General features: G+C 40.0%; 2 protein-coding genes across 2 annotated transcripts; both read left to right on the top strand.

Annotated features, from left to right (window-relative positions):
• Positions 1–6,275: 6,275 nt before the first annotated feature.
• On the top strand, positions 6,276–9,721 carry LOC149822854 (uncharacterized). Its single transcript, XM_089980398.1, has 3 exons — positions 6,276–6,656; positions 7,546–8,359; positions 9,429–9,721. Exons 1-3 carry the CDS (start codon positions 6,276–6,278, stop codon positions 9,719–9,721), a joined length of 1,488 nt encoding a protein of 495 aa, XP_089836524.1.
• A 2,116-nt stretch (positions 9,722–11,837) lies between these two features.
• Positions 11,838–26,146, top strand: LOC149822853 (uncharacterized). Its single transcript, XM_089980397.1, has 2 exons — positions 11,838–11,908; positions 25,738–26,146. The coding sequence occupies exons 1-2, from the start codon at positions 11,838–11,840 to the stop codon at positions 26,144–26,146; spliced, it is 480 nt and encodes a 159-aa protein (XP_089836523.1).
• The last annotated feature ends 98 nt before the right edge of the window (positions 26,147–26,244 follow it).

Here is a 26,244-nt window from a genome sequence, read left to right as displayed (position 1 = left end):
TTACATTTATTAAAAAATAACTAATTCATGGCAGTATCATATCGATTTAATGGTGATACGATACATATCGGCCATTTCAGGCCGATTTGCACCGATACTAACAACACTGGTTAGGGCTCACATGGTAGATTCGAGGCTTTGACGACCCTACTTGTGTCCCTTCAACCTTAGCGGTCTCGATCTGCATCTACTTCGTGGGTTATGTTTTCTGCATGAAATACGGGAGCTCGTCGTCATCCTTTTTGGAAGCGAAGGCGAATAAGTGTTCCTCACAATCATTCAACCAGGAAGCCTCTTGACTCCCATGAATCTCCTGTGTTGGGGAGTCACTTTGCCTGTCAGAGTTCTAAGTGACCTTCGCGACATACTTCTTTTTCGCCATGGGTGCAGATTGAAGATCTTCAGGAGCCGAAGATTTCTTTTCATGCCATCAAGATTGGGACTATCTGGGTCCCGATCCAATTATCACATGCTCTGACCAGGCAGTTCACCGGAAAATCCTTTTCTACTACCGCTCTGGCTATATCATTTACACCTTCGACGTACGTTGCCAAACCCAGCATGTCTGTTCGACTTCTCGTATCTCGCTTTCAACGATCGTCGAACGTACTGCTGGGGGGGCCATGATTTCTGCCGCAACTAGTTTTGATGATTATCCTACCGGTGATAAGTCCATTATTATTTCCCATGCTCATGCCCATCATGGTTTCTCTGTCAGTGACTTTGTGCCTTTCACGACTAGGGCCCCTTCTCGAGGTGGATTGACAGCTTGGTTAGACAGTCATGCAAAAGGTGGAAAAAGGTCAATTTTGCCATCGTCCTTCATTATTTTTCCATTGAGGCATTTTGATTATATGGCGGTTCACATTATGACGTTTAATACTCGTTCCAATGAGGCTCACAGATGCATGATTATTGGTCTATCAGTTCCTTTTCCTTTATCGTCAGCCGTCAATGAGGCCACTACTACTGCCTCTACCGTCATTGATTCTGTGTGTAGTTTTTGGAGGTGTGTGGCTTTACATTCCACTCCATCGGTTCCTCGACAGTCCCCTACTCTGTCGCCTTTGGGTGTTGAGGTTGAAGAGGCAACCCATATGCTTGATATCTCTCTCTCCTCATCGCAGTTGATTCATATAGCTGTCGATATGGTATCTACCATCTCGGCAGTCTCTACTATCCTAGGTGGCTTCTTAGATCATTCACTTGATGTTGTCTCTGGTCTAAGGGGTGATTCTTCGAGGGCTACTAAGCGTACAGAGGTTGTTCGGCACCGGCATGTCAGCAGTGGTAGTAGAAGCAAGATGAGCAACTCTCTCAATGTTACGACTTTCGATGATAGGTCTCCACGAAGGTCAGCGAGGCCACACACTCCCCGAATTTTTCCAGATTGTGTGTCATGAAGTCTTTTTGTTGGAATATCAGGGGCTTGAATTTCCCCTCTAAGCGTACGTTTTTGGCTAATTGGGTTAGACATGAGAAGCCTGACCCAATTGTTATATGTGAAACTAAGATGAAAGAAGTTTCTCGTTCTGTTGCCTCTGGTATATGGAGGGGTGCTGACTATTTTTTTAAGCCTGCGGTCAGCCATGCTGGTGGTATCCTTATTTTGAGGAAGCAATCTTTAAATATTTCTCAACTGAACATGGGTTTATTTCCATTGTCTGTTGCTCTCACTTTGCGTGACAGTGGCAGGAGGGTTGTGGTCACTGTTGTGTATGACCCTAATCACGCTGTCATGAGGCCTGCTTTCTGAAACGACTTAAATAGGATCGTCGTCTCAAACGAGGAGTATCATTTTCTCATGTGGGACTTTAATTGCCTTTTGTCTATTCAGGATTCTAATAACCTCGTTCTTCCCAATCCATCCATGCAAGGTTTTCAAGATTTTGTTAATCAACATCACATTTACCCAATTCCTTTTATTGGGGAGCATTACTCTTGGTAGAATAGGCGGATTCGTCCATGCTGCAGAGTTCTTGACAGGGTTTTTGTCACTCCAAATTTGCTGGATCTCATTCCCGATGTCAAGTGTATCTTGCTAGCTCCCTCTATCTCGGACCATGGTCAGTTAATCACTATTTGAGGGGATGGTTTTAGACACGCCAGGAGTTTTGTGTTTGAACAATGGTGGCTCCAAGAGCCAGACTTTCACACTATTATTTCAGACTCTTGGAACAAGCCTTCCAATGAGCAGTGCGCAGCTATCCGGTGTCATGAGAAGTTGCCTCGTCTCGATAAGGATATCAAAGCTTGGCTCCATAATCGAAATGTGGCTAAATTTAAGCAAATGGCTACTTGAGAGCAAGAGATTTCAGCATTGTATCAAACTATGTCTTCCCCGGAGTCTCTATCTGATTCTCACTTGCAGAGTTTACAGGACAAATCTACTGAGTTATCATCGCTTTTGAAGAACTGGAGGGTCAAAGAGGAAATTAGATGGAAGCAACAGGCAAGGGTGAAATGGCTTGCGGTTGGAGACGATAATACTAATTTTTTTTCACTCATATGCTTCTCATCGTCATAGGAGTAATGTCGTCTCATCAATCACCATTGGGAGTGTCTCGTACCTTAATCAACATGTTATTTCAGCTGTCACTCAGTATTTTAAAGATTTATATTCTGTTTCACTTACTACGAAGGGTGTCATTGGTCTTGTTTCTGTTGGTTCAATTTGACAAGATCAAGCCAGAATTATGCAAATGAAGTTCTCTAAAGATGAGATTTTTAGAGCCATCAAAGGTTTGTCGGAGTGGAAAGCTCCAGGTTCTGATGGGTTTCATGTGGAGTTTTTCAGAATTTTTTGGTCTTGTGTGAAGCTTGATGTTATTAACATGTTTGATGAGTTCTATCGCAACTCCAGATTGCCTATTCAAACCCACTTGGCAATTATTTCTTTAATTCCAAAAGAGAATGCTACCACTGATATCTCTAGGTTTCGCCTGATTTCTGTTATGAGTGCCCTTTATCGGATGATTGCTGAGGTATTGGCTAATAGGTTGAAGGTCGTGGCTCACCAAATTTTTTTGAACTCTCAGTTCGCCTTTATCCACAATAAGAAGATTCACCATTCATTCATCTTGGCATCTGAAGTCATTCACTCCTTACATCTTAGTGGCCAACCCTATTTTTCTCTTAAATTAGATTTTCATAAAGCCTTTGATTCTGTGCATTGGCCCTTCTTATTTCAAATGTTATCCAATTTTGGCATTGGTCATCATTTTTCTGGGTGGGTGAGGGAATTGGTCTCTAATGCTCATGCCATGAATAAGATTAACGACACTAAAGGTGGCCGAATCAAGTTGGGGCGTGGATTAAGGCAAGGTTGCCCTCTTTCGCCTTTGTTGTTCAATGCCATTGCTGAGGGTCTCGTGGTGTTGCTCAAGCGTGCTGCGAAGAAGCGCATGATAGATCCTCTAGATGTTTCAGATTTTTCGGACCATATTCTTATTTATGCTGATGATATGATTATTTTTGGGCGAGCAAACGTGCAACAGATGCTTAGATTGAAGCTTATTCTCCAGTTCTTTTTTTCTCTTTCTGGGCTTTCCCTAAATGATAGCAAATGCTCTCTTACTATGTTCAATGTTCAGTCTTCTATGCTTGCAGTGGGTCAACAGATTTTTAAGTGTGCAATCTCTGAGTTGCCGATGACGTATTTGAGTCTGCCGTTACAAGTGAAGCGCCTCTCTTCCGCTGCTGGGACTCCAACTATTCAAAAAGTGAAAAACAAGCTTTTTTCGTGGCAGGCGTCTTATCTCTCTATTGCTGGCCGTTTGACTTTAATCAGACATGTTCTTTCTTCTATCCCTGAATTCTTCATGTAAATGTTCGTGATGCCTGTGGGCGTGGAGAAACAAATTTGTCGTTTAATGATGAATTTTCTTTGGTCTGGGTGTCAACTTAAGAGTAAGCGCCATCTGGTTGGTTGGTGAACGGTGGTGTTACCTAGGCATATGGCTGGCTTAGGTGTTTTTGCTCTAAGACAGAGGAGTATTGCTCTTGTGGCCAAGCAATATTGGATGGCCCATCAACCAGGCTCTCCATGTGCTCGCTTGCTTCATGCTAAATATGGTGCTCCTGATTTATCTCATTTTTGCCATGGAACCCGAGGGTTGGCGATCTCGCACTTGCGAAGCATGTGGTCGAGAGCCTTATCGTCCTTCAGAGATCAAACTGGAGATGTTGGAAATTATGATCAGTGGTTGCAATGGGCGATTGCACCAAATGGTGCTTTCCACACCCACAAAGTGTATATATCGTTGCTCCCCCTAGGGGCAGATTGGTTTCCTGAGTGTGCGTTATGGGGTAAGGGTCTTTCTCCAAGATCTCGGGTCTTGGCTTGGTTAATTTTGCATGATAGGGTTCAGACTCAGTTATTTAAAGAAGTTGGGCTTTCAGTTTCCAAGTTGGTGTGTGTTGTGTCAAGCTGCTGAAGAAACTACTTTTCATTTATTTTGGTCCTGCCGAATCTTTGTGGCCCTATTTAATAGGACGTGGAGATCTCCAAACTTAATTGTCAAAGAGGAGTCTTTTGCACTTGATCTGCTCCTGGGCCCTATTGAAATTAGACGATGCAAGTGGTTGAGACTGATCTGGAAGACATGGTTGCTTACTACTTGGTGGTTTGTTTGGATGACACACAATGATGCTACTTTCCGTCAAATTCCGGTCATCCTTAATCATCTTGTCCATAAAATCCTGGTTGACGTATATGCGATTTTACGTATGCATCTTAGAGACCTCTCCTTTCATCTGAACAACATTCACTCAACGGTGGTTTCTTCTAATCCAGCGGATCCTGGTTGAGTTGGCTTTGTTGTTTGTTACTAGTTGTCTGTAGTTTCTTTTTCTTTAGCTTTTATTTTTTCTATATTTTAGTTTGGTCTTTTATTTTGTTCTGTTCATGGGTTCAACATTTTGTTGATCTTCGTGAGTATTAATGTTGATCTTCTTTCCGCTCTCTCTCTCTTTCTATATATATATATATATATATATATAATGAGTCATGGGTACATATGCTAAATGAGTTTATAGGTTTTTTAAGTTTTATTTTAAAATTTTGACCGTACAGATGCGATTTATGTAATTGATTTTAGAGGGATCAGGTACTGAAGTGTTTGATTCGGACAAATGGGTGAGTTTTTATAACATTAAAAAAAAATCAGCAGTCTAAAATCTTTGTAAATTTTTGAGTCTTCAAATTTCATTTTTTCCATTGAAAACACATGATCCATGTGTAGATTCTTCCTAAATCAACCACGCCCTAGACATTTATAAGGTTGGAACTGCAAAAAAATACTGGATATGCTACCGAGATGAAGACACGAAACTTTTTAATTTTAATTAATAAAGATTATTTTTTGAATTCTAAAATTATGAAACAAATTTTTATTGAAATAATACCAAAAAAAATAAAAATATTAACATAATTTGCGTCCGAGTCATGTCATAATGGATATGCTACCGAGATGGCATGCCCTGACATGGGGAAAGCAGCTAGTTATGCTAGTATTGGATATGTTCAGCAGATGATATGCTAGTATTATTGTATATGTTCAGAAGATGAATACCCTTTTCTCAAAATGTGTTTGGGCAAATGGTCTTTCTTTAATCTTCCTCCTTTGTTGAGGCATTTAATGTGTCACTTCTAACATTTAATGGCTAATCATCTACAGTACTTTCCTATCCTCAACAAAAATTTTCATTGGGCTTAAAAAAAAAAAAAAGGCTTACTCATCGTAAGGACAGAGAATCCCCAATGTCCATATATTTATTAATATCTCAACTCTCTCTCTCTCTCTCTCTCTATATATATATATATAGAGAGAGAGAGAGAGAGGGAGGGAGAGAGAGTTGAGAACGGTAAGAAGAATTGGAGGGCGGACAGCAACGTAAGTGAGGTGCCCAGCGAAATCAAAGGTCAAACCTCACATTACATGGAATCTATGGTTCTGTGGGGCTCGCACCCCAAACCCCCCAGCACCATCATCCCTCTCTCTCAGTTGATCTAATGCCAGACCACATTGAGCACCACCCCAGCGCAGCAACCCCCAATTGATCTGGCATCTCCCCACCACAGCCATTCTACTCTCTCTCTCTCTCTCTCTCTATATATATATATCTCTAGAGAGAGAATGATACGGGCGCACAATCAGCTATCAAAAAGGAACTCCTAGGGGGAAAAAAGAAGTAAAAGGACAGAGGAAACAACACTGCATACATTTTGCATAGAGAAAAGGGAGAAGAGGAAGAGAGCGTGTGTTGCAATGATCATGGGCACGCCTCCTCTCCTTCAACCGCGCCTGCAAGAGGCCTCACCCTTCTCCTCCGCCGACTCCTCCTCTTCCTCCTCCGCCGCCACCGCCACCACGGCCAATGGTGGCGGTTTCACTACCTCCGGTCTCAAGAAGGGCCCGTGGACCTCCTCCGAGGACGCCATCCTCATCGACTACGTGAAGAAGAACGGCGAGGGCAATTGGAACGCAGTTCAGAAGAATTCGGGCCTCTCCCGCTGCGGCAAGAGCTGCCGCCTCCGGTGGGCCAACCACCTCCGCCCCAACCTCAAGAAGGGCGCCTTCTCCCCTGAGGAGGAGCGCCTCATTCTTGAGCTCCACGCCAAGCTCGGCAACAAATGGGCACGCATGGCCGCTCAAGTAAGCTTCGTTTATCTCCTCCCTCTTCATTTCACCACTGTCTGCGTTCCTCCATCGTTTCTGAGATGCTCCGTCTTCCTTCAAAATGAGTTCTCCATTAATGCAGAAACACCTGCTTCCGAATGACTCCACAATTCTTAAAATTCACCACTATTCGCATTCGTTGCCTCCATTTTGTGTAGATGATATTAGAGAACGCCCCATTTTCTCCAAATGAGTTCTGGAGTGTGGAAACGCGAGAGCAACGCCTCCCCGGTTCCCAAAATTCGCCACTCTTTGCATTCATTGCCCCCCATTGTTTCTGTAGTTGATATTATTAGAACACCCATCTTCTCCAAATGAGTTCTGGAGTGCGAAAACGCGAAACACCACCTACCCAGTTCCAAAAATTCATCACTCTTTGCATTCATTTCCCCCATCGTTTCTGTAACGATTTCACAGACACCCATCTTCTGCAAACGAGTTATGGAATGGGAAAACACCACCTCCCCTGTTCCCGATACTCGCCTCTCTCTCTCTCTCTCTCTGTATTCAACCCCTCTTAAATTTCTGTATATGAGAGCAGAGATGTCAATCTTCTCCAAAATGAGAGCAAAAATCGCGCCTCCCAACTTCCCCAGCACACCAGAGTCATCATCCTCTGCCTTCCCCCATCATTTCTGCAGATTCCCGAGAATTCATCACTCATATAGACGAATGGGAAGTTGCCCATCTTCTCAATCACGATTTCTTCGAGTGCTAGCCTATATCGATTCCCCAGTCACCGCCACCCTCTGCATTTCTCTATCATTTCCTATCGATGAAAACGAGAGATTCCCATCTTCTCATAAACGAGTTGTTCCAGTGTTGAAACGTCGATTTCACTCGGTTTTTTCGTCGGTTGGTGCAGTTGCCAGGACGCACAGACAACGAGATTAAGAACTACTGGAACACACGGATTAAGAGGAGGCATAGGGCGGGCCTCCCTCTGTACCCGTCCGATATCCAACGCCATGTATCGACTCAGCCTTCTCTGACACCTTCCTCGGCCACCACCAACGCCACCGTAGCGGCCTCCCCTCCCACTGCCTCCATCTTCAACTGCCTCAAGCACCAGCACCCCCTCCCCTTCTTCGACCCTCAGCGACTCCCCCTGCCCGGCGAGCTCGCCCACGCCCCCTCCACTCTGGTCCCGGCGAGCCGGTTCAAGAGTTTCTGCGATGGGGGCTTTGAATTGGGCCTACCCTTTTCCGGCAAGTCCCTCCAGCCATGGTCTATGCCGACGCCGGTGGTGCTGCCGTTCCGGAGCGCCGGCGGTGCGGGAGTATTGGGGCTTGATTCTCTGCTCTGGGGCGTGACTGTACCGTACGATCCTGATCCGGTCGCCGGGAAATTGCCGTTCACATTCGATGTGAAACCGGAGCTCCCTTCAAGCCAACTACAAGATGCCACTGGGCCGATGGACGCTGGGTTCTTGTTCGAAAGCAGTAGCATTGACTGCCCTGCCAAGATGGGGCCGTTGACAATGCCGGTGCCTGCTACTCTCGGCGGGTCCAATAGCGGATTGCTGGATGCCATGCTGCAGGAAGCTCAGGTGATCAGTGGAAGCGAAATTCGGAAACCACAGGAATTCGGCAGCGGGCAAGGCTGTGATTGGACCAGTGGTAAGGATGTTGCCTGCAGTGGTGGCATCGACGGCCGGTGGGAGGATTCTAGCTCAATTTGTCAGTTGTTATTTGCTTTACTGTCTCTGCTTGTTTATTTAAAGTGAAGGAATCTATGATCTTTTTCATGAAGCTGAGACTGTCCATGTTAGGCTCAGGAGGCTCATATAAGCCGTCTGGGCTCACTGACTCTATAAGCTCTGGCTCATGCTTAGTGAACATGCCTCCTGATTGAATTGTGGAACAAACCAAGTGACATTGTTGGGCTCATTGGCTTTAGCTGCTAGCTGCTTGGAACTGTTGCATAGAATTGGAACACCAACAAGTTGCTGTTTTCGGTAACCTTTCATTAGCCAGAGGCTTCGTGCTTGAACTGACCAGTAACAGATTCATGCAGCTTGATATGACTCCTTGGATCTCCCGGCAGGTCCTGGTCAATGGTTTTTGTCTAGGATGATGGATTTAACAGAGGGACTCACTTAGTAAATTGAGACCTTAGGACTTCCCTCTGTCTTAGCCAACTTGGAAGTTCAAAGAGAACAGAGGACTTGCTGTCTCTAGCTGAGACCAGCAGGTTCAGGGATTTAAAACAGATCACAAACTTGATTTTGTTTCAACTGGCTTTATTTTAACTTTGTTCTGCACCTACTTTATTGTTTCTCCGTGTGAGCCCAAGTTCCCACTAAGTGGTAGCTGCTGCTTCTGGCTTGTGGAATAAGTAGGCTGTGCGGGAATCATGGTGCTAAGTTGCCGCTAGAAATTTATAGTTTTCTACACCATTAAGAGGCATACTGCACTGATCACTGCATTCTGTTTTTATTGATTTCCTGCACCATTAAAAGGCATGCTGTTACTAATTTATATAAGTTCTCTGGTTTGTGGCACTTGTGCCCATACTAGAAGATACAAAATTCAGAATTTTCACGATTTTCAGCATTATGAAAGTATGTGTGTGTGCACAAGAATGGCACACATGCACCATACAGCATAATTCACAAGATGACTAAGATAAAAGATTACTGTTTTGTGTTCATTATAATTTTCTTAACACTGCTCAATATAATCTGATAACAGTTTGATACAACCTAACGAGTTCCCTTAACAATGGGTGTAATCTGTTTACTGACAGGGGGTACCAAGATTAAAAAAGAAGCAGGGATTGATGAGTATCACTCGGATGACGAGTTCTCGACATTGCTTGATTTCATGCCTTCATCTACCACACCATCCATCCCAGAATGGTACAGTGAGGGGACTAGAGAGATGCCCGAAGGGCAGACGGGGTTAACGGCTGAAACAGCTGCAGTAATTGCAGACGACCTCAGTGTAGATATGCAGCAGTTTGCATCTTCGATTGCTTCTACCGATCAGATATGGGGCCTTAGTTCTTGTGCCTGGAACAACATGCCTGGAATCTGCTGAATAACTTCACCTTGCAAGCCACCTAGAGCCTGCTTCTAGTGTGCTGATGAACATGGTGTTGTTGCACATGCATGTTGATAATTTGTATTGCGTACATAAAAACTCAACACTTTCTTTGATATTGTGAATTCAATACCTGCTATGTAGCATTCCATATCATAATTTTTAGCATGTTCTTTATGGGGTTTCTTGTCTGTTGTTATGGCTGTGTTACTTTCATTGTCCAACCAAACAGAGAATGATATATTTAAACTATGGACCTAAGGATGGGGTTGATTCCCGTCTAAAGATAGTAAAGGTGGCCATAAATAAGACTGCATCCTAAGGACAGCACCCCACATAGCTCATATAGACCGGCATTGGCACTAGGGATATCCCTAAATTTAGGGTTGCTTAATTGGTAGGATGTGCTTTTCTATTTAGAGGTCAAGGCATCTTTTTTTTTTTCAGGCATTTGAGTGCATATTTTCCAAGGTATGAAGTTCCGTGTTTGAACAAGTCAGAAGGCCTTTCTTCTCACGCGTTACGCGGCTCTTTTGCAGTGCGTGTATTGTCCCATACAAAAAAAACAAGTGTTTTTTTTTAAGGCAAGCTGGGGTTAGACCGACCCCTACCAGTGGGTTTTGAACCTGCAACGTCCCAACACAAGGTGCTCCTACCAGACAAGCGGAGCCCCCGTTGTTTAAAAACATGCGTCTTTGTTCCATATGTATATGGGTACTATTTGATCATATAGACCTGACTGTCTGATTGAGCTAAAACTCATGGTGACTGTCGATTGAATTAAAACTCATGGGTGCAAGTCGAGTTGATCTAATTAGGGCTTATAGATGGATTCAGCACGGTCCAAATGCTAAGAAACTGCTTTTTTATCATGTTTTTTTTTGACAAAAAAATAATACAACTTTATGATCAGAGAAAATACTTCACATTATACGTCATTGATTTTTCAAATGAAGGCTCAAAAACTCATGCCATGTGTTATAATTGGACAATTCATGAGCCGATTCCCAATAACCAAATTATGTAGATCATATTTTTAAGGCTAGTTTCATAAAAATAACAAAAAAGTGAAATATATATAGGAAAAGTAGTAGCTGCTTATCACTTTTGTAGCCTATGCATTTTCAGGTTGTTTTTCACAAATCAGACTCTGCAGATGTGTTCAGCATAATCTATTTGCTAAGAAACCATACTTGGGTAATAATTTTTAAATAAAAATAAGACATTTAATTCTTGAATATTTATGAAAATTTTAAACCATTGATTTTTAAATCTTATAAAAACCTACCTAACTTGTCAAAATTGGACAATCCAAGAGTCGAGTTCTATAAAAACCTACCTACGTGTCGGAATTGTAAATGTGTTTGGCATGGTGAATTTGCTAGAAATCAACTGTTAGATTGTGTATTTTTTATGAGAAAATCCAATTTGTGAATGCATGAATATTTATGAAGACTATGAGCCATTGATTTTAAAGCCTTTAAAATATCTTAAAATTGCAGTTCATTTGGTAGTTCATATATTTCAAGTTTTCCTATAAATATATATATATATGTGTGTGTGTGTGCACACAGATATATATTTGTTATAATAAACTGTACCTGAATCTCATGATCCAAGTTGTTTTGACTCAATCTAACTTTATAGATGTGCTCAGCTTGCTCAATTTAGTAGGAATCAACTCTTGGATCATGCTTTTTTGATGAAAAAATATGTTTTTATGAGCAAAAAAATCTGTATATTCATTTTCATTGATTGTTTGATTACTGAAGAAACCTATATACAGGTCGGATTCTGACGATCCAAAAGCCACTCCCCACTAAAAAAAATATGTAGATCACATCTATGGTGTTAGATGTGAGAAAAAGAACGAAGCTGCCATTTTGCTAAGCGGATTCTATTTACAACTGTAGCAATATATATATATATATATATATATATATATATATATATATATATATAGAGAGAGAGAGAGAGAGAGAGAGAGAGAGAGAGAGAGAGAGAGAGCTTTAAGATGTTTGACAATGGGTATACTTGAAAATGTCAATATTCTCATTAAATTTGATTTTTTTTTAAGATTTAGGAGATTATAAACTTGGTCATGAATCGGGTGATGGGCAAGCGTGCACTGATTCACCCAGACAATGTAATGTGGATATTCACTACTGTGGGGTCGCCTGTGTGGCAAGTCAGGGGTTGTGAAGGTGTTGAGTTGAAGATCCTGGATCAAACCCCACTGGCTCATGGGTGTGTCAGCAGCTTTCAAAGGTAGGCCACTTAAGGCAGGGTGGTTGTGGGGTTCTAATCGAGGTTTTATCTCGCTTCGGCAAGGGTTCCTTGTTATAAAAAAGTGTAATGTGGATTTTCATTTGTGGTTTTTGTTCTCTTTGTTGACATGGAGGAAACAACTGATTTTTTGAGCTTCAGAGTAGAAGTAGACTGCAAGTGTCCATCGAATATCTGGCTTGGTATCAAAGGCCCAACAAATGAGGGATCTTTTTTAGTTTTTATATAAAAAGATTGATTTTTTTTTAGTTTTTATACGTCTTTTACCTTAAAAAATATATAAAAATAGACTCGATCAAAGTTGATCGAGTCCAAAATGTGAACGGACTTGACCCTAGTGCATTGACCGAGTCTGACATTTGGTTGACTGTGTCGGGGCGTGTCGACGACGAGGGTGCGTCGACCTTATAGCACTTAGCTTAAAACTATGCAAGTGGGGACCCTCAAAGTTCCTTCAAGGATGAGGAAAATGGTATTCAGTGCCGTACAACAAGCAGGGACTGAGATCCCAATTCAAATATCAATGTTAAATTTCTCAAAATGTAACCAAGAAGAGCTGAGGGAATTCCCTTGCATACAAGAAACTAATCTCCAGGGGTTTGTTTATCGCGGATGGATAAAAGGAAAAAGGCTTGTTTAATACAACTTTTACTAGTAGAGAGCAAGGTGATCAAAACAAGTTTTTATGAAAATAATTCACTATTAGGGGCATTGAACAATGTATATTAAATGCATTTGTAAACATACCTATTCTCCCTTTTTTTAATAATAATGTTGATTTTTTGTTTTATTGTAACTGGGGAAAAGAACCTCATTAGTTATAAATTGGTGTAAAAACTCCAGGTCCCCTTGCCCATTAGGAAATATACTTAAGCTTGGGCCTCGCAGCAAGAGAAGCACACTGATGGATTCCCTTCAGCTAGGTGATGTTTGTGAGACACCCCCCTACAAGATGAGGAGAGCCCTCCTAAGCTGTCCATTATTTTAACACACAAAACATTCATATTTCAGGGCTCTCTAGTTGCTTCATTTCTTTCTACAATTCCAAATATTTATTTTACTGTTATAGCTAGTTTTTAACTGGAGTATCGAGTTTGTGCCAATGTTGTCAGTATCGGTATCGTTTGGTTCATCACATGGCCAACCATTCCGGTGAATCAGACCGATACCGATACTCAAGTGAATCATTCTGAATCTGCCAAAAAAAAATTTAAAAAATATTACTTGTCAATCAGATCGTAACACACGTTAAAGCCATTAAAAAAGTATTAAAAACAATTTTAAGTATTTTTTATATTTATTAAAAATTAACCGATTCAGGGATGAAGCATATCAATTTTCTGCCGAGATGATACGTATCTGCAGATACAGGCCGATACTGAAACATTGGTTTGTGCCTTTCACTAGTAGGCTACGTAAGGGCTTGGGTGTGGGACCCCACCCTAAGATTACCCACTTCGGCAGAGAACTTTGTTGTAAAAAATAAAGAGTTTTCGATCAAGTTTGTCAACCAAACAATTTGGATATAATGGGTCATGATAAATATGTCAATGGACAATGGTGCATAACTGCATATTTCCTCTCAGATTCTAGAAGAATAATTTTTTAAGATAAATACCATCACCACCAATTACAACAATGAAAGCAACAATAACAAAAATAAGATTTTTCCTGTCATATAATATCATTATTATCCCCTACTAGTACAAAGTTTTACTTATGATGTGGTAAAAGTTCATGTTATAAAGCTAAGATGATGGAACATATATTGAGCATAGATTCCAGCAATCCTATTTTATAATTGTAAGTAAACCAACTACTTTGGAAGATCAAAATCCTGAACACTGGATTGAATCACTGGAAACAAGGGAATACTAAAAGATGCTCTCCAAGTAGGATTGATGCTTGTGGTTAGGGATGGCAGTGGGGCGGAGCGGGGGACAAGGTCTCCACCCCCGCCCCGCCTCAAGATTTTATCCTCCACCCCCGTCTCCATCCCCGACGGGGAATGGATTTTATCCGCCATCCCCGCCTTCATCCCCGTTTCATGTCCTCCATCCCCGGTTCAAACGGGGATGAGGCGGGGCGGGGATATTGCGGGGAAAAGTGGTCTGGGCGGGGATCGTGGCGGGGACGGGGCAGGGCGGGGAAAAGTGCACGTCCATCCCCACCTCCATCTCCGGACGGGGATGGATTTTAACCTTCGTCCCCGCCTCCATCCCCGTTTCATACCCTTCATCCCCGGTCCAAACGGGGCGAGGCGGGGCGGGCCCCGCTTTCTCCCGTTCCACTGCCATCCCTACTTGTGGTCACACTCTAATGTCTTCAAGCTAGAAAACACTAAGATTGCATGACCATGGACCCCTCCATGCACAATACATGCATTGGCAACTTAAACCTTATTTTTAGCCCTTGATTACTCCACCAATCATTATTAAAAATTTATGAGTTCACATCAAACTTGTGGGTTTCTCCATCTATGAGGGTTGGAAGTAGGGGTGTCATTGGGTCGGGTTTAGTTCAGACCAAGTTTGAATCAGACTTGGGCCCGATTTTTGGGTATGGTATTGGGTCTGGACCCAGGTCTACTATAAGAGAAACCATATCGGGACTGGATAATAACTACCTTTGTCAAAGCAGTGTGCAACGTTTAGGTTGAATTTGGCCTGTGGTGAACATGGCCAAGATATGCCTCAATGATACACGGATACGAGGATCCTTGATGCGGATTCGACTCACAAGTTCAAGGATTTTGGGGAAAATAAGATACGAGGACACAGAATTTTGAATTTTTAACCAACAAAAGCTATTTCTGATATTTTAATATTAAAAATTTGTATTTTATTGAACAATATTAAAAACATAAAGAATATTGAAATGAGATTAAAATAATTACTGTATGTGTCATTGTTCATTGTTTATGTCCGATCATGTCACCGGAGAGGCATGTCACCGTGACATAGTGACCAAGTTCATGAAATGACCACATTTTGTGAACTAGATCAAAGTTTCCTTCTTGGGATTTGACGAAGTTCATGAAATGGCCAGATTTTGTAAACTAGATCAAAGATTCCTTATTGGGATTTGTATTTATGGACTGGATGCCGCTCCGTTGCATGGATTGTTTGAATTCCTTCCACCATTTAACAAATATCGCGAGATTTATGAAAGTCTTGGGATAATATCGTAAGAAATTGCTTGAAAGCTTAAAACGGTAATTTCTCGTGAGATTTTTAAAATATTGTGAGATTTTATGAAAAAAACATAAATATCATGATTTAAACATGATATTTATGTTCTAAAAGGCTATTTATCATGAAAAATGTGTTTTTATTTTTAAATAAAATGTATTAATATTTTTTATAACAATTTTTTTTATATTTTAAATTTATTTTTTATTGTCGAGATTTTGCCTGAAAAAATTGCAAGATTTATGAAAATTTTTCAATTTTTGATAATATTTTACAAACTAGATTTTGTGAAAAAAAAATGTTTGTCACTATGATGACGCCTCATGTCTAGGGCCCCAACAAACCAAATAAGGCATGATCGAGCTCGGCTAGTTTACTAATGGATTGAGCTTGTGACTCGGCTTGTGCTTGTATTTAGCCTAGCCAAGCTCGAGCTCAACTCATCCTTAAATGAGCCTAGCCCAACACGGGTTAGCTCAAGTAAAAACATTCTATGTTATTTATTCATAGAATACATATATAATATTTAAAATATATGTATTCTATATATCATACTTAATAGTTTATATTTTATGTATATATTTTCTATGCATCCCTCTCTTTGTACATATATATTTTGTGCACTTCTTTTTATATTTTACTCTTAGAATATATATTACATATAAAATATGTATATATTTTGTCTGTATGAGCTCATGTGAGCCAAGCCCACGTTTGGGCTCGACTCATTTAAGCTAAAAGAGCTGCTCATGACTCAAGTTGCCACTTATACAAATCGAGCATGAACAAGTTTGTGATGAGCTGAATTAAGCCAAGTCACAAGCTGCCTGTTTGTTTACCAGCCCTATCCACCTATGGAGTAGATGGATCTTTTGAACCATTCTAATTAGAATTTCTTTTTTTAACCAATCATAAAATGTAAAAAAATTATAAAAAATCAGGAAATTTTATGTGAAACAAAAGATACATAAATAAAGAAACTTGTGACTTATAAGGTCCATTAAAATTTTAAAATGGGCATGTAATACCAAAACAATATAATATCTAATAAATATCATCATAAAAAACAAAAAACAAAAAACAAAAAACAAAAAACAAAAAACAAAAAGAAAACTGATTTGTGCCAATTTTCAAGAAAATGTGTGTGTGTGTGTGGACATGTATGTGTCGATTAGGGCTTGTAAACAACTCAAACAAACTCAACAAGTAGGGTTGTCAACCGGTCGGGTTTGGTCCAGACTCTGACTTGACTCCAATTTTTGGGTATGGTATCGGGTCCGGACTTGAGTCTAATCGGACCCACCATAAGGGAAACCATACCCAGACCTGATAAGAACTACATGGAACAGACCCGGGCTATACCCGGTAAAATAATAGTTTTTATCATTTTTTTCATTGAAAATTTGTGGGTCTTAATCAGAACTCGGGTCGGGTATAAAATTTCACAAACTATATCCGGATTCATGTATTAATCGGACCTTCGGGTTTGGATCGGGTCTTAATCAGATCTTCTTATTTATCATCATATCCGGACCCTATAGGGTTTGATACAGGTTGGGTCCGGGTAAACCGGACCCGTTGACACCCCTATCGACAAGGACTGTTTGGGCTGAGCTTGTTTATAGCCATGTAGCGTTTGGGCTCAGCTCGTATGGCTTCTGCAGGTCGAGTGGAACTCAGCTCATATGAGATTCAGCTAAACGAGCCAAGCCTGAGCTGGCTCACTTAATTTAAAAAAATTATTTTTTATTAAAGGGTTCTTGGTGAAAATAGAACATCTGACCTGTTGGATGCAAGTATATCGATCCAAACTCTTTGAACATACTAAACACATAAATTCTATATGTGCTGTTTAAATGAACCTATGCGAGCCGAGCCAAGAATGAACATCTCTTGTTTGTTCATCCAAAGAAACCAAACAAAAACGGGCTTGGGATGAGCCGACCCGAGCTGAGCCATGAGCTGCTCGGTTTATTAACCAGCCCTATTGTCTACACAAACAATTTAAGTTATTCAAAGAAAATTGATTGGCTGCATTTAGGTTTAAGAAAATTTCTACAATTTTATGTTGCCATTTCTAATGTAATTGTGCACCTCATTTTTTTTTCTGAAAAAAGTAAAGTTGATTTGATGCAAGAGTGGAGCAGTGTGCAGCTCGGGTACATAAGAGATCCATTTGGATCCTGTTTGATTTAGGGCTTTTATTTGAGTTTATTTAGATTTTGATATTTTGTTAATGTAATGGATTCAAAAATAAATATAGGGCTTCCCGTGTCACCCAATAAATACTCATTATAGGGGGTTTCTCAATCAGAGTTAATAAGTTAAATTATTGTTATTTCCCTGAATTTTATGCATTAAAATTTGCTTATTTTTTCCATTGATCTTGATTTTTGGTAGCATAATTCACAAGAGTAGCTAAAGCTTGGTTGTTTGTGCACAAATTTGCTTAGTTGTTTGTCATCGTGCAACCTGAGGAGAGACACCAAGAACTCGAATCAAGCGGGTGATTTGGTGGCATCAACGTCCATTGGTTCACACCCCCAATTTTCTACAGCGGCAAGGACGCCTCAGTGGGCCTGATGGTCCCAAACTTGCATCCACTCCTGTCTTTCCCTCTCTCTTTTGCTACACCAGATGATCACAAGGAGGGCTTCTCTCTCAATTCTGCCCCTCTTAACTAGGGGTGGCAATTTCTGACAAGACCCGCCAACCGCTTCTTAGCCGGGTTCGGGTTTGGCTTAAACGGGTTAGTATCGTAAATGGGTCGACCCGCCTAACCCGTTTACTAAACGAGTCGGGTTCGTGTTAAGGGTATGCCAACCCGCCAACCCATTTAATAAACGGGTTAGGCGAGCGGGTCAACCCGTTTACCCAAATCCGACCGACCAACCCGCCCGCTAACCCGTAAACTTTTCAATGTAAAACCCTGAACCTGACCCGTCAACCCACCCGCTAACCCGTTTACCCGACCCGACCCGTTTATTAAACGGGTTAACTGTGTCATGTCGGGTTGCCCGTTTAATAAATGGGTCGGGTTCGTGTTTGCCACAACCGGCCCATTTATTAAAGAAAAATAATAAACAAATCGATTTGACCATGAAACGATTTATAGCAAAGGCAAATCGTTGTCTTCGACATAGACATCATTGTATAAATCTTTATTGGACACTATATGGTATAACGATTCAACTACAACATATGTACAACGGTTTTTATATGTGAAGGCTAGACGAGACAATGATGTTTACTTTTAATACAGTTTATTCACAGAATAACTCTTTGCACACTGATTCAACAACAGTATATGTACACTGATTTGTATATGTGAAGGCTATATGAGACAATGATTTTTACTTTTAATATAGTTTATTTACATAACAACTTTTTACGCAATGATTCAAATACAGTATATGTACAACGATTTGTATATGTGAAGGCTAGATGAGACAACGATTTTTACTTTTAATACAGTTTATTCACAGAACAACTTTTTGCATGTGAAGGCTTCATGAGATAATGATTTTGACTAATAGTATAAGCACTGAACAACTGCGATTTACCTATGGTATTTACCAATGGTATCAAACTGTAGCTCTGTACGCTAGATGAGACAATGATTTATACATGTGAATGATACATATTACAACCATCGATCATGTTAATACAATCAAATATAATTATATAGCTAAAGAATTCATACGTGATTCCTGTATTCTATTGCTCACTTTTGAATTAAACCGATCCTGTCATGAAATAGAACAATATAAGACACTACATTAAGTTTAACAAAAAATGCAAATATCCTCCCAACATTGATTACATACCAAAGGACTTGTAAAACTGATGCCATCATTACACTCACACTGGTCAAAATGATTGAAGGTTTCAACGTTGTAGTGCGCGTCTGTAGGGTATTGCTGCATGTTGAAAATTACACAAGTTAGATATTGATAAGCTGCACATAATGCAATTTCTATGGGAAGCAATATAATCTATTACATACTTGTTCATGCGAAAGACTTGGTTGTTTCTTAGACATTTTATTACCAACCAATTCTAGTGCACCCTTTGTTCTTCGACGACTGCGATCAGATACAAGTTTTCTTTTGATACCCTTTGCTAGGTGAATTTGTCTATTATAATCTATAGCATTGACTTCTGACTTGTTGAATATGATGTTTAGACTTCGGCACAACTTCTCATACGGGTCAAGAGAAACATGATTTTCACATTCGTTGTTTGCTCTCATTTTCTTAGACTGATCTTCATAAGCTGCAACAGACTGATGGTGAATTAACTGTACATTTTCAAGTAACTCCCTTGACACTTTTCTCATGCATACATAGGCTTCTTCACTTTTAGATGCCAAATCTGCAACATGCATAAGTGACCTACATAGTTGTTGGTAACAAGAGGCTATGTGGCACTTCTCATCAACACCAGATGCACTGACATTATCTATATCTAGCAGTTCAATCTTTGTTTGTCTCGTCTATCTTCACATTAAATATGACTCATGTATTTCTTGTATCTTTTTTTGATTAAGTGTCTTTAATGCATGGCGACATAAAATACCTTTGAATTCATATATTTTCATGTATATTCAACTGTTTTGTTGTCAATATTATACGTAACATGTGCTTCTTGCCTTTTTGGATGCTCTTCGTCCTCCCATACAATATGGTATTTGTGCATATTCTTAGTTTGCATACGTCCTATGTTGCAATTTATAACCTATATAACTTCCTTCTTAATCTATTCAAATACAGTTAGTATATACAGATCTATACGTTGCATCAATATTTTTATGACCAAAGTTACAGAGCGTGTGTTGAAACATTTCACATCTTGTTCAAGCTCAATCTGTTTAAGACCGTCTATAAATAATTCATATTGTTCTATGAAGCGAAACATTGTTAAACATGAATACAAGGTTTTCTTTAATGTGACATGTATAGATTCAGCTCTTTGAGTGCTTATCATACCTACACAAAAGTATTGTCTTTTATAATCTAATGCCCACTTCTCTTTGTCTGCATATAAATTTTGTAATCACATACAGTCGTCAAGGTCGTACATCTGAATCATTTCCTCTCAATCAGACATAAAGGTGACCTTGTCTACGTTCTCAAGTATACACTTTATAAACTTTTTATCAAACCCTATTTTTTGATTAAATATGTGTCATATATTCTTTGCTGCATTTTGAAAGATATGCTACAAATATAGGTGATGATGTGCATCTGGTCATACATGAGACACTGTAGTCGCAATTGCGTGATCATCATCTGTAAGTATAACTTCATGGTGCTTTCCATTCATTGCATGCGTAAATACTCTTAACAACCACTCAAAGGTTTCCTTAGTCTGGTCATACAAAAAAATGCTGCCTAATATGCAACTCTATGAGTGATGGTTCACTTCGACAAATTATGTAAATTGCCACTATTCAGTATTAATCTTCACTGTCGTATAAAAAAAAGCACATCATTGAATCATTCATAATCTACTCTTGACTTTGAATATGCCCAACATATATTCACAGCATATTCATCTTCATTCAATTGCATTGCACTAAAGAAACCAGAGTCATTGCTCGATTTCTTCTGTAAGTAATCAACCAAAGAACATATTTCTTCATTCTTCATGTTATCTATCTTCTTCCTTCTCAAATGGTTTCTTAGATTTATAGGTGTGAATGACACATTCTCGCAACTACCATCTATGTGCATGCACAAATTGTATGTCTTTCTTGGTGCAATGCCGGCGCTATCAGCTATTTCAGCAATTGCAGCATGCGCTTCAGTTACTTTACAATGTGACCTTAACATAGGAGTCATAAATGAAGCTGCTAATTCATGGTTATGATCACTGATTAAAGTATGAACTACATATTTCTCATTCGGAAGTCTTCTTAACACCATTCTCGTTGAACAACTATATCTTAAATCTGCCTTGCTCCTTGTCGGCTTTTCACTTGACTTCTTCCAAACTTTCTTAGAACAAACATATGCCTTTCTCACAACGACACCATGTACATTTTTTGACTAAGAATACCTTGTAACACTGAAGCCAAGTTTGAAGGCATAATCATTGTAAAATTTGTATGTAGCATCCTCATTATTAAATTGCATTCCTTCTATAAGAATAAAGTCAAGTGTACTATCATGATCGTCTACCTCATTATCGAATTGCATTTCTTCTGTTGGAACATTCAGGTCAAGAGTGAATCCAATGCCTGCACTCTTCTTATCTTGTGCATTATTAGTGCACATGTTCACTTCTTCAGGTGCGTCATTAGTACATATGTTCACTTCTTCATAACTTTTCAGTGATTGAGATATATCATCTTCACTGCAATCAGATGATAAGCTCACCACTTTCATAAGCAAGATATCAATTTGTGTTAGCCAACACATACATTTACTACGATTTATTCAAGATGCATATAACAATGGATACTGATTAGTTAAGCAAGTCAAAGAAACAATAGAATGAATTATAGTATAAAAGCAACAACGATTTGTTATTTACTTATACTATGTATTAAGTTGTTATTTACCATGCTAATAAAAGAAACAATTTATCGTATATGTGTGTTGACGATAGCGATTCATGTAACAACGATTTAATTATATCAACAACGCTGTAAAGTGATTTCAATAAAAATCGCTAAACGAGCAACGATTTGAATATGCAAATTGCCATCGCAAGCACACAATAATATAAGTTCTGCACGCACATGTTTTAAAATCATACTACAAATATCTTACAAATCGATATACATATCGCATAATATATTACAAATCAATATGACAATTCAGCATAATAGCTTACAAATCGATATTAACAAACAAAACAATATCTCACAAATCGGTAGTATGTTACTACGACCGCTATTTGTGATACATTGCATATACTGAGCGAATGGACGATACCGAATGGGGTAGAAGCCCTTCTTTGCATATGTAACCAAGCATTCTTTTCAACAGGTCCCAACATCCTATAAATATCTTTAATTTTTCAACCATTGAAAAGCTAACATTCACCTGCAATAACAAAACAATGCTTTAATGGCATTCACGATGACATAAGTTTTTCAACAATAGTGTGATGACATTGAAAGGTACTCACGACACCTTAATAGCACTTGTTGGAATGTTTGTGCATCATTGTTTTTTTTCATACTGCTTAACGAAAATGAAGAATAAGATAATATTGTAAAAAGAGATGGCCGAAAAATCCCCCTATGACACCCACCAATGATCGAACCAATCGATCGATTTATAGTTCTCTCCATGAGGTAGAAACAAACCCAAAAATGTTTTGTAACACAAGGCAGGAACGAGAAAGCGACAATGTGTTGTAATACAAGCTAAAAACCAAGGTGGAAACTTGGACTCACGGGAATGTGCAAAGCTATTTACGGGAGGACATTTCTGTCAAACACATCTCTATCTTACGAGAAGACATTTTCGTCAAACGCATATCTATCTTTTTTATATGTTATTTTATTATAAAATTATCATGAGTAACATTGGCATATGAATTATCGTGGGTCTCAAGATATTTCTCCGTATACACACCGGAACACACAAATTTGTCTTTGGAGGAGAACACACAACCCCCTATCCACTGAGATAGGTGGGTTAAACCCTTGTGGGTCTCTCTCTCATCATAATTCCCGCAATAAAACTCGTATGTTACTCCTTTTCGTTTTATATGATTAAAGCAGACCATGACAGGAGAATGATTTCCCTTCCCGTGGGAAAGGTTGCCCCATGGTAAGGAGAGCATTTTCTTGAGACAAGGGAATCTTCACATCTTTCAATGTTATTACCACAACCAGCTTTTGCCCCCTAGAGTACAATCATGGGATGTTGCCTTTCCCTATTCTTACAAAAACAATAAAGTTTCACTGTGCAACTGCTGTCACAAAATTTCACTCTGCTAAAGAGATACCCAAGCTGATGGTGAAATAGTGAAAAAAGCCTCGGCAAGCTCACAATCTCACACTTCTACAAAGATAAGAATGAATTTAGTGTAGTTGGAGAGGGCGTAGGCTATGAGACGGGCAGTCGGGGTTCGACTCCCATGGCCGCTACTCCCTTTGTGTAAGCCAACACCCAGCATAGGCCTTGGGAGCAAGGGTCCTAGCCACAGAGTTTTACTTCCCTTGAGGGTCGAGCTGAGCTCTACCTACTACTTGGGGGCCGGGGTTTCTTTGCCTTCTTGGCAAGGGTCTATTTTGGTTCCCCACCTAGCATAGAATGGCCAAGGCTTGAAAGCAAGGGCTGGCGGGTTAGCAGGCGGGTTGGTGGGTCTGGTTCGGGTAAACAGGTTGACCCGCCCGCCTGACTCATTTATTAAACGGGTTGGCGGGTTGGCATACCCCCAACAGGAACCCGACCTGTTTAATAAATGGGTTAGGCGGGTCGACCCATTTACGACACAAACCCATCTAAGAAGCGGGTTGGTGGGTCGTGTCAGAAATTGCCACCCCTAGGGACAAGTTGAATAAAAAGACAGGATGAGTGTACTCTCCAATGGGTAGAGAGGAAGTACAGGATTTTACCAACAAAAGGTCTACCAATGTGTTTTTGATGAAAATTATGTAATTGAAAATCATAAGTTCAACCTTTATCGACTCAATCTAACCATATAGATGTGTTACAGCATGGTTTGTTTGCTAAGAATCTGACCAAAAGCTGACCTGACTGTTATCCTGGTTCAGGATAGGCTCAGGTCTTATCTGGCTTGGGTCGGGACAACACTTTGGAAAACCTGATTGGTTGTAGGCCCGGCAGGTTGGGTTCCATTGATATAGTTTTGACATTTTTCACCCTTGTTCCAGCCTCGCCTGTCTATACTTGGTCAGGTTTGGCAGAAATTTTATTGGGTTTCAAGTTGCAGATAGCTTGTAGGCGGTTTCTCTGTGTAAATATAAAAAAAAAGTTGCAGACAGCCCAAACATCACCCAGAGAGACTAATTTTATTTTCACCTCTAGAATGCATGTGCACAATTTTTTTTAGACAAAGAAAGCTGGGGTTAATAAGCAGACCTCTACCAGTTATACAACCATACCATTTGGGGTTCGAACCTGCAACTTCCCAACACAAGGTGACGTGCACTAACTGCTCCTGCCAAAAAAGGGGAGCCCCGGTTGGTACATGGGCACACACAATTTGTATATACAAATTTAGGAAAATTTTCAAAATAACACCTAACTTTTTGACACAAATCATAAGTACATCTAACCTCTTAAAGTTTTCAAAAAGGCACCAAAGTTTTTGTAGTTGGTAAACGCTGAACATTGTTAAAATTAACTACTAACTTTTATATCTTGGATTAGTAAAAAATTATTACCATTTTACCCTTGAACAGCTACAGTAAACTCTTGGCCTTATGCACCAACTGTCAATATAGGCTTATGAGGCTTTTGAATTAGGTGAGTTTTGATTTGATATGTTTCTCTTCAAACTTTTTACTTTTTTTATTAATATTAATCCTTAAAATGTATTGATGTTTAGATTATCATCATCACACCACACCAAATTGGTTCAACTTATAGAAGAGACTTGGAAGATTGGGGAAGAGAAAAAAAAGGTGATTAATCAATTTTTCAAGGCCATACTTGAGACTTCGATGTAAATTTAATGTGAATCCGTCTTTTGAGTTTTTGGTTATCATCATCACACCACAACAAAGTTTAGCTACATATATAAAATTTTAAAGAAATATGTAATGTTTAAGTTATGCTAAAAACTTGAGTGCCAATATGAAATTGCCTTAATTTTCCTCTAAATTCTATAACATTGAAGATCAATGTCACTTGTAAATGACCACAAAAGAAACTTATTTGTGACAGTAAGACTTTCACAGCTAGCTGTTGCAATCAAACCCCTATATAGAGGGGTCCATCGGTTGACATACATCGGATTTGGATTCAGATAAGAAAATGGATATATCCAATCTGAATCAGACCAGTTAATATATTTTATATGTAATCATTTGGATAATTCATCCGGTACAATTCAGATCCAAATGCAAATATGTGAAACAAATAAGAATGTCATTATTAATGGGATCTCATTTTCTTTACCAAATCTGACTAAGCAGACTTGAATTTGGCTGGACATCATATATAAATCCGATTCATTGGCATCCTTACACTACAAGAAACCCGTGGATTAGCGACGACCTAAATTCGTCGCTAATCCGTCGTTAAACAGTTTAGCGTCAGATTAGCGACAGAAAACTTTCATCGCGATTTTTTCGACGCTAAGTAGTGCCAAAACTTATCCGTTGCTAATTTGCGACGGATATGATCCATCGCGAGTCCTTCGCTATTTTAAATTAGCGATGGATCATATCCGTCGCTAATCCGTCGTTAAATTTAAAAAAAAAATAAAAAAATGCTCACTGCCGGCGCGTTCTCTGGCAAGAAGCACTTTTTTTTTCACAGAACCGGCGCGTTCCGACGTCGGGACGCTCTTCCCCTAACAATCGCGATGAACCGGCGCTGCCTCCAGTTACATCTTCCTCACCCTCTCCCTCTGCCTCTTCCCTTCGCTCTACGACTTCTTCATCCTCCTCCTCCACGTGACCACCATCGTTGCCGCTGCATTTGGCTGCGCATCGGCCACCGGCGCTGTCTCGCACACGCGCTGGTACACCTCCCACATGGTGTCAACCGTGTTGACGGCCATATTCGAGGGGTCGGTGCTCATCTTCACGCGGACGAGAGACTTCTTGCAGTCCCTCAAGTCGTACGTCAGAGAAGACGGCGGGGAGGTGATACTCAAGCTCGCGGGGGGTCTCTGCGTGCTCATATTTTGCTTGGAGTGGGTGGTGCTGTGCTTGGCATTCATAATGCGCTACAACGCCTATGTTGTTGAACCGACGCGTTCCGGCGTCGACGACTCCGACAGGCTCCAGTAGCTCCCTAACAACAGCTTCCTCTTCGTCGCCACTCTCTTTGACTCCGGCAAGCTCCAGGTTTAAATCGAATGGGAGGGAGGGAAAAACAAAGGGAGAAA

The sequence above is a fragment of the Nuphar pumila genome, chromosome 11, assembly GCF_984573655.1.
Source record: "Nuphar pumila chromosome 11, dmNupPumi1.hap1.1, whole genome shotgun sequence".
NCBI classification, from domain to species: Eukaryota; Viridiplantae; Streptophyta; class Magnoliopsida; order Nymphaeales; family Nymphaeaceae; genus Nuphar; species Nuphar pumila.
Note: the sequence above shows the minus strand (reverse complement) of the source record. Positions and strands in the feature narration are given on the sequence as shown.